Source organism: Rhizophagus irregularis, chromosome 31 (genome assembly GCF_026210795.1).
Source record: "Rhizophagus irregularis chromosome 31, complete sequence".
Classification (NCBI taxonomy): Eukaryota; Fungi; Glomeromycota; class Glomeromycetes; order Glomerales; family Glomeraceae; genus Rhizophagus; species Rhizophagus irregularis.
Genome location: NC_089459.1, coordinates 2,551,148 through 2,561,673, shown reverse-complemented (window position 1 = coordinate 2,561,673; position 10,526 = coordinate 2,551,148). Strand labels below are relative to the sequence as shown.

At 27.0% G+C, this 10,526-nt stretch overlaps 1 protein-coding gene across 1 annotated transcript; it reads right to left on the bottom strand.

Moving 5' to 3' along the window:
* Positions 1-4,299: 4,299 nt before the first annotated feature.
* OCT59_022679 (uncharacterized protein) lies at positions 4,300-8,529 on the bottom strand (the record flags this gene model as incomplete). The annotated part of the gene is made up of 7 exons (XM_066144925.1): positions 4,300-4,742; positions 4,822-5,580; positions 6,449-6,728; positions 6,797-7,094; positions 7,163-7,492; positions 7,587-7,973; positions 8,168-8,529. The coding sequence occupies 7 exons, from the start codon at positions 8,527-8,529 to the stop codon at positions 4,300-4,302; spliced, it is 2,859 nt and encodes a 952-aa protein (XP_066006340.1).
* Between the last annotated feature and the right edge of the window lie 1,997 nt (positions 8,530-10,526).

The following is a 10,526-nucleotide window of genomic DNA, read 5'->3' as shown; positions in this document are numbered from 1 at the left end:
AATCCTAAAAATGGTACTGCCAAAAGTGGTTCCATATATGATAATAATGGTTAACTCTTAACTTTATCAAGTTTATCAAATGATGACTGAACTTCAATTTATGTTCAAAGGTCTTTAAACTGAAATGTTTATTCTTAATAGAAAGGTTGATGATAGGATTAAACAAAAATCTATTCCATCATACTTTCCCATTATTCCAAATACTGCTACTTCTGCTTCCACTTTTACTCCAATTATTTAACCAAAACAAAAACAACCTGCTCCTACTTCTCAGATAAATTTTAGTAATACGACCTTATTTACTAAACGTATCTACACTGATATCAAATTTTCCAATTCTGATTCTAATAATGATGATATTATCAAAGAACAATTTACTATCAATAGATCAATATCTAATATGTTAAACAAATTAGATAAACTTATGAACTTTATGAAATTCAGTAACTCACCAGGACCCTGAACATTTCTAAAACAAGTTATAACTGACTTTTGGCCAAAAATACCACTTTTCGCTAAAACTCAAAAATCGTATTTTATAAATATCTCAGCATCTAGTAATTCAATTTTGAAGAATTTTTTATTTTGTAGCCCACATTTAGCTCAACAATTTAAAAAAAAGTTTATTAAAATCGGACCACTGGATGCCAAAATATTTACAAAAAATAATTTTTTGAGCTCTCAAAAAATGGGTTAATTTGCTAAAAGTGTAACTTAGATCCTAATCTGTTAAACTCTTTCTTGTAGATTCTTGGTCAAAAATTTTGCGAAAGAAATTTTTACTTTTCATACTAACACAACTCATATTTTCTCAACTAAAATGACCGGTAAACGTAATAACAAGGCTGGCAGTAATCCTAACGGAACCCTGCTAAGTGACAAGAAAAATGAAACAAAAATAAAAACTCTGGCTCTGATGTTTCAATTGTTATCTTTAAGGGTATTTGATTTGATTCGTCAAAAGAATTTTAGTTGGTTGATCCCCAGTCAAATCAATGATACCAGTATTCATTGTTGGCGTATTATAATTATCATTAAAAAATGATGTCAAAAAGGTGGTGCGCATTCTTTTTAATTCAATTTCTTGTGTTATTTTTTGGGAATTTTCGATATGTATTGGTGTAATAATATGTTCCTTTAATCTGGTTCCATCACTAAACAGTGCAGAGTTATTAATTTTTGACAACTTTAACAATAAACATGCTTATTATTACTAATAAATCGTAGGATTTATCCTCTAAAATCTTTTTAAATAAAAATTTTCCCGATAGAACAAGATTTTGAAAATCTTCTACTATCTTTTGTTCTGTATTTTCATCTCAAGTTCTTTTGGCTGATAAATTTTTACTTTGAACTACTAAAATTTAATATAAATTACTTAATTATTTTACACGTTGTAATACGCCGCCCATAGGATATTAATAAAATATCGTATGTTGCCACTGAAGTGTTGAGTTCAAATAATATTTCTGCTTAGTTCAAAATAAAAATTATAAAAATTAGTTACAAAACATAATTTCTTACTAAAATTTTAAATTGCGATAATTTTCCTAAATTTATTAATTTTCATATTAAATCATTAATTAAAATAATTAATGAGTCACTTTTCTCATAAGAAAAGGCTAAACAGTGTGTTAGTTTCTATTAAGGGCGAACTAAAATTTTATTTTTTTACTTAAATCGAACTGCGGACTTGAACTGTGGAATTCCTATCGAAATCCACACCCCTTCATACATTTTAAGAAAATCATTTCTAATATCTACTTATCTTTTTCTAATAAAAATTTAAAAAAATTTAAGAAAATAAAAGATCTATTATCATATGACTATTTTGTTACACTAAACTAAACTATAAATATAATTTTATCGGCTAATTATTTACCTATCGGTTAATTATTTATCTATCGACTAATTATTTATCCTTATTCTATTTTATTATATTTTCGGTTATTACATTTTATTTATCCTTATTCTATTTTATTATATTTTCGGTTATTACATTTATCCTCCTCTTGAAAAATTTATGTCCCATAAATTAAGAATCGAACCCGGGTCTCAAACATATTATATTATTATATATGGTTCAAATATTTCCCTATCAAAGTATTCTTTTAATAATTCTCCATTTACAGGTCTTCTTAAAATTCTTCCATTTAATTCTTTAATTTTATATGATCCATCTACTATTACTTCATGTATATAATATGGTTCTTTCCATTTTTCTTCTAGTTTTCCTGTATGTGTTTTGTATTTTGCCGCATCAAAGTATAATACTTTATCTCCTATTTGAAAGTTTTGTTTTCGTTTTCCAATTTTGTCATGATATTTCTTTTGTTGTTCTTGTGCTTTTTCAATATTCTTCTTTAAGCCTACGTCTTTACTTCGGTAATTCTATTATATATTCTATTCTTTTAATCATTGTAATTCCTTTAACTTCTTTGTCATCTGGTAATATTACTTTTCTTCCATAAGTCAAATAAAATGGTGTCATTTTACTTGATTTTTGTATTTTACTCCTATATGCAAACAATATTGGTGCTATTCTTTGATTCCAATTTTTATCTTCATATTCTCTATTTCTATATATCGTTAATTTTTCTTTTACTAATTTCGCTAATGATTCTATTAATGTTTTATTAAATCGTTCTACTAATCTATTTGTTTTAGGAGGACCCCGGATATCTAATATAAAGGTCATAATGGACTTTTGGCCAAAAACACCCCTTTTTGCTGAAACTCAAAAAATCGTTTTTTGTAAATATCTCAGCATCCAGTAATTCAATTTTAATGAACTTTTTTTTATTTGTAGCCCTCATTTAGCTCTACAATTTAAAAAAAAGTTCATCAAAATTGGACTACTGGATGCCGAGATATTTACAAAAAACGATTTTTGAATTTCAAAATGGGCCAATCTGCCAAAAGTGTGACTTATGACCTGTTTTGGAGATATCCGGGGTCCTGTTTTAGGGTGATAAAGAGTTGAGAATTTATGCTGAATATTAAATTTTCCAGTAAGATTTTTAGTTAATTGATTATTAAATTCTGATCCATTATCTGTAAGTATTTTTTTGAACATCCATGTCAACAAATTATTTCTTCATAAATAAATTTTGATATTTCTTTTGCATTCGCTTCTTTTATTGCTTTTGCTTCTGGCCATTTTGTAAAGAAATCTATTGCTACTACTATATATTTATTTCCTTTTTCTGTTTTTAGTAATGGTCCTATTACATTTATTCCAATCATATGAAAAGGTTCTTTTACTTCTATTAGATGTAATTCATGTAGTCCTTGTGGATTATTTCTTCTTTGACAATTATCATAACTTTTTACATATCTTTCTACATCTCGTTTTATATTTTTCCACCAATATTTTTCTTTTACTTTTTCATATGTAGCTTGAATTCCAAAATGTGCTGATAATTCATGATCATGCATCATATACATTATTCCTTTTAATTCGAATCTTCTTATTACTCTAAACTTATTTTCATCTTTAATTTTATATAAAACTCCATTTTCTTGTACATAATTTTCTTCTTTTTCTATATTTTTCAAAATTTTATCATAATCTTTTTCATCCATTTGTTAATAAATTTTCTATTTCGTCTTCAAATGGTAAAATAAATTTTATTTCTTTATCTTCAAATAATATGCAATGATAATTTATATTTGTATGAATTATGAATACATATATTTCTAATCCTATTCTTTCAACCATTTTTAATTTTATTTATCTCATTATTCATTATTATTTATTATTTTTAACTTTTATTCTTCTCATATTAACCTTGACATTAAGGTTGCTTGCCGAAACCTTTTTAATAACTGCCGAAACCTATACGGAAAATGCCGAAACTATATTAAATCATATTAAAAATCCTGCCGAAACTTTGCCGAAATGCCAAAACCCCCATTTGCCAAAACTGCCGAAACCCTGCCGAAACTATAGTAAACATATAGTAAAATCTTGCTGAAATTTATCGCAGGATTTTGGAGAGGTTTTGGCAAGCAACCTTACTTGACATTGCATTAGCGTTTTTATTTTCTTTTCCTGATCTGTGTAGGACCCCGGAAACTTATATTTGATGTGACCGGCAAAAATGGGCCAATTTTATCATTTTTTTACTCAGCATTTTGACTATTAACTTTACCTAGTTACTAATAGAAACATTTTCATTACCTATAAATTTTACCCTTTTATTAGCCGGTAACATTAAATATAAAAATCATTTTTTATTAATAGGTCAGTATTGCATTTATTTACAAATTTGATATTATTTATCTGTTATTGATTAGTTAATCGTTACAATTTATATCTCTGTTATCAAAAATAGAAGCTAAATGCAATTGTGTTTCTTCCTTTTTAAAAAAAGAATAAATTTCTAACGAATTATCATCAAGTGTAAGGAGAGAATTTGAATGTAACATAAAAGGAACATTCACTCCAAAATAATAAACAATATCTTTAGATTTTAAATGCGCATATAATCTACCCCCCGCTATGCATTCATTTGAAAATAATGAATCTCCATATATGTTAATGAATAATGAAACTGAAATATAAGATAATAAATCAATATTATCAATAGTTCCTGTTACGAAACTATGTTTTCCACCTATCATTTGATACATCGCAATAACTTTTGCTATACATAATCTTCCATCGGTAAATACAAGCAAATAGCCATCTTTTTTTAATGGATGAGCCTGAGAAACATTAGCACAACCTATATTTGTTACTATAATAAATAAATGTAAACATGAAGTTATTTAATATTAAAAGTAAATAAAGTAAAATTAAAAATTAAATATTTTTACCTTGCATTTTATTAGAATTAACGAGTGACTGTAGCTGATTACGACCTTTCCAACGTTGTGTTCTGCTTCTCATAATTTGATGATCTTGATTATTGCTTAATTGATTTACCAAATGATTAGCCAAGTTTCGGTCAATTTTATCCTGAGATTCTTGATTTAAATTAACACTTATTCGAGTTTGTATTCCACGAGGATGATCAGAACGAGAAAAAGCCTCATGAGATCTTCGCAATTCCAACATTAAAAATATATCACAACTTCCTTCCTTTTCAAATATTTTCTCTTCAGGTTCATGATTTAACTCCTGTAAAACAGTAGTTTTTGGATTATTAATTATGTAATTAATTTCTGTTTTCATTATAAAATTATCAGCATCAGCAGTATTAATTTCTAACAAATCTTCTGAATATTCATGACGTGAATTATCTGAAATATCATTGTTTTCAAAATAGTCATCGAAAACATTTTCCAGTTGCGAAATTCTATTCAATTCATCTGCAACTTGATCAATAGTTATATTTTGAGGTACTACTTCATTGGTCAATAGATTATTTGTATTAGTTTCAGAGAGTTCAGGAATTAAAGGATCGGTATAGCTAGTATTTTTTGATTGCTTTTTCATTTGAAGAAAATTTGAAAATTCCTTTGCATTTTCAGATGCAATTCTTATAGCATCATTTATATCATCATCTGATGGCCAACTTCGCAAAATTTCAATATTAATATCCGAAATACAAGTATCAAAATCAAAAATATAACCTATAATTAATAAATAAAATATAAATATTCAATAATATATAAACATAAAATTAAAATTATATAATTTTACCTGCTGCAGATTTTTTTTCTTGAATATCCGATATGTTTTCACTGCGTAAAATATTATCCCTATGCTGTACCCGGCTTATTACTTTATATAGTTCATAATAAGTAAAATCCGGTATTAATTGTCTAGCAATTCCAAATAAATGCTCAAGCGCTTCTGTACCATATTCCCAAAGAAAAAAAGGATAATTTGAATAATAATTCCTATGGGCCAAAATAAGTAAAACTAAAGATTCTGCTAAACTACAAAATATATTAAAGCTTTGTGGTGAAATACAACTTTTGTTCATGTTATACCACTTTGCTGAATGTAATATGGCGCATTGTTCAATATAATTTTTCCATGTGCTTAAAAAGAAATATGCACGCATTGCCATTATAATCCTAGTTTTATGAGAAATATCTCTATTTAAAAATGAATCAAACAGTTCGCCTATTTTAAATTCAAATTTTAGATTAATTAATATATAATTTTATGTACTAGTATTTACAATAAAAGATAAAGAAATTGGTTAATTACCAAATATAAAAAGATATACGAATAAAGCTGCTTTATCATGATCCAGATGCCCATTATTTTGACATTGTGCCAAAAATGTTGAACAAAAAACCCTATACGCAGCCCCATCGTCTTATTTATCCACATTTATAACATCTCGCATATATAACGCAGAATTTTCTTCTTGTGCAAGTTGATATATTTGGTCATATCGCACAGTATGATTTCCTAGAACTAAAAAACGAGCTCCACTATGTATTGCGTTTCTTCCATTCTTTTTGGCATGCTTCGGATCCTGGATACGAATTATAGGTTTTCCAGAATAAATAGGAGCTCGAAAATGTACATTATAAATTTCATTATCATATGTAAGAAATTCTTGCGTATCGTTGCCTTGCATAAGTAAAACTTGTGCATTATATTCTGTAATTGCGCCGTCTGCGCCAATACTAATTAGGTTAATGTTTGCTTGAATTGACATATCAACAATTTTCTTTAAAATTGCATAAATTTCTTGAGTTTTGGAATCACCCTTTGTCGGTAATAATGCGATGACAACTGGAGGAATCCTGCTGATAGGAATCTATTAAAAAATATTATTAATTTAAACTATTTAAATTTATAATTTATAATTATAATAGTTTAAGTTACCTTTAGAACAACACATCTTACTTGTGATGCAATGGCTTTATTATCTTGAATTTCTTTAATTTTTAAATGAATATCATCATATGTTATTACATTTGTACTGTCAAAGCTTAAAGTTGATCCAACTATGCATCCCAGCTCTTGTGAATAGGTTAATTTAGTGCGAATTTTGGTACAATCCGTCATGGCAACCACAGGTCCTGTCCATTTTAAAGCCTCCATAGCACGAGCAAATCGAGCCAAATTTTCATACATAAGGTTAGGATTAGTTAAATAATCACCATTCCGAACACGTAAATATCTACATTTTTAAAACTATTATATTAAATTTTAATTTAAATTATTTGTCATTTACAATATATTTATTACCTTATAGATCGTGGATCCATTCCTACTAACATTTTGCGAAATATACCATATTCTCTACTACTATCCGATAACAAACTGAAAAAATGATGAAGGTGCTCAGAATATCGCACTGCTCTTTTACTTTTACCCTGTTCTTGAATTTTTTTAATTTGAAGCATCAACTCTACTAACTCACTAAAAGTTTTATTTGTTTTAAATGCGCCTTTTTTCCCATATTCAGCCAATTTTGTCCACATATTACATTTATCTGATTCCTCATCAATTGCATTTCCATATAAAGTTTTTAATTTATCATCACCTAAAAGTTGAACTAATCTATTATCTTGAATGCTGCCGTTTTGGAATATATTTAAATGTTTTTTCTGTTGCACGTTGCATACTGATTGCATCACGAAAACGGGAATTATTTCTTAATTTATCACACTCTTCGCATATTTTAGATTCACGGGCAGTAAATTTTTTACATTTAGCACTTGTTACTGATAAATTTCCCCGATCTAAAAACCAAGTCGCATGTGCTCTTTGTAAACTATAAAGCTCTTGTCGTTCATCAGAGTTTAATTTGCTATAAACTAGATGCCCATCTTTAAATTTTTGTGGAAATAGCTGACAAGCAAGTTCTGTTTCACGTTTTGACCCACCAAAGTCAGATGGACAATGAAGTATATAGTGTTTAATTTGATCATTTGATAATCCTTGACAAGGAAACTGCATTGATAATGGTATTTCATCACTGCTGGATTTGAAATATTTCTCAACACTATGTTGACCTTGTATTTTGGCATTACATGCTTTTTTGCTACGTACATGACTTTGAAAAAAAATAATCAATTAATATAATTTTAATAAATAATCAAATATAAATAGTTTTACTTACATTTTTAAGTTTTTTACTGAGTATCTTTTATCCAATTTTAAATCTTTTCCACATATGCATCGAATATGTTTTGGATTAATTAATCGTGAAAAATATTTATGTTGGCGTAATTTCTTTTCCTGTGACACATATGAGGTTCTCCATCACGCGGAACTGCATTATATTCATCATCGCTACATTCATCATCATCGGATTCTTCATCAATATCTGTACCATTATCATCAGTATCAATATCACTAAAAAAACGTTTTTTACGAATATTATTAGTGATTGAAGGAAAATTTAGGGTTATTTGTTTTAGTTGCTTTATCGGTTTAAGAGGTGTAGTTTCTTTTTCATTGTTTGCAACTTCTCCATGGTCTATATGGTCTACAAGCTTATTTTTACCCTTTTTATTACTTGAATCAAAATGTGTATAAGATAATACAGGAAAATTAAGTGTTGTTTGTTGCGATACTCTTTTCTGTGAACACTCTCCGTTATTTTCCATCATGAAAAAATTGAAACTGATTTTTTTTACTTGCGTTTACCTGGATAATTATGTAATATTTATCTCACGCGATACTATAATCGTCATATTTGATTACCGTGATTCAGCCTGTCTTGGAATTTTGCGGTGAAAATATCAGCACGGTAAAAATATCAGAAATGATTACGAAATACAAATAATTAACAATTCATATGATCAGCACTTAATATTTATATGATCAACATTTAATCAAAAAAGATTTTGCCGTATCATTTCTATATTTATCGATGTATAGGGCATGTATATATCTTTTTACTCATACTACTAATAGAAACATTTTACAATCCATTAATTTTACCCTTTTATTAAACGGAAAGTAAAAAAAAACTTTACCCTATAAAAACTTGACCAATTTTTAAGGTACTATAAAATTTACCTATAGTTTAGCCGGTAACTCTAGGAAAATTTTTATATTAACTTTACCTAGTCTATGCGCCGGTCACATCTAATATAAGTTTCCGGGGTCCTATCTGTGTATTATTTCAAAATCATATTGTTGTAATTCCATCATCCATCATCCTCTTTTTCCTTTAGGTACTTTTGATGTACTCATAAATCCTTTTAATGCTGTATGATCTGTTATTACTTTAAATTTCTTCCAAATAGATATTTATGAAAATATTTTATTCCCCAAAATACTGCTAAACATTTTAATTCTGTTATTGGGTAATTCTTTTCTGCATTTACTAAACTTCTACTTGCATAACTAATAACTATTTCTCTATTATTTTCATCTAATTGTTCTAATATAGCTTCTAGTAATCCTTCTCCTGATGTATCTGTTATTAATATAAATTCTTTTTCAAAATTCGGATGTTGTAATATCAGATAATTTATTAATTTTTCTTTTAATTCTTCTAATGCTTTTTGTTGTTTGTCTGTCCATACAAAAGGAACATTCTTTCTCGTTAATTCCATTATTGGTTTTACTATCTTTAAATATCCTTTTACAAATTTTCTATAATATAAACATAATCCATTTATTTCTCTTATTTATTTGATGTTTTTTGGCGGGTTTAAATTTTTAATCTTTCTATTTTTTTATCATCTGGTTTTAATCCATCTGTTCCTACTATATATCCCAAATGTTTTACATTCTTTTCGCCCATTCACATTTTTTTAACTTTAACATCATATTCGCTTTTTTTAATTCTTCTAATACTATTTTTATATGTTGTAAATGTTCATCCCAATTTTTCGAATATATTATAATATCATCTATATATACATTTATAAATTTATCTAAATATTCTTTAAATATTTTATTTATTATTCTTTGAAATATTGCTGGTGCATTTTTTAATCCAAATGGTATAACATTAAATTCATATAATCCTTGATTACAAATAAATACTGTCTTTTCTTTATCTTCTTTTTTCACCTCTATTTGCCAATATCCACTTGTTAAATCAATTGTTGTAAACCATTTTGCTATTCTAAATTTTTCTAATAAGTCATCTATTCTTGGTAAAGGATATGCATCTGTTATCGTCATTTGATTTATTTTTTTAAAATCTATACAAAATCTTTTATCTCCTGTTTTCTTATTTACTATTACTACTGGTGACGATCATGGACTACACAATTCTTGTATTATTCCTTCTTTTAACATTTTATCTATTTCTCTTTTTATTATTTCTCTATTTTCTGTACTTTCTCTATATGCTTTTTGATTTATTGGCGTTTCATCTTTTAACCTTATATTACATTTTACTATATTTGTTTTACTTATTTTCTTATTTCCATATATACAAATATCTTCATATTCTTTAACTAAATCTTTTAATTCTTTTTCTTGTAATTTTTCTAAATCTTTATATTTTATTTCGTCTGTCCAGTCTTTATGCATCTTTAATGTCTCTCCATCATTATGGCCAAAACCTAATAGTTTTCCTCTATGATATGTCCTTTTTCTTCATTATTTATTAAATATATTTCTCGTTTACTTATTTCTTCAT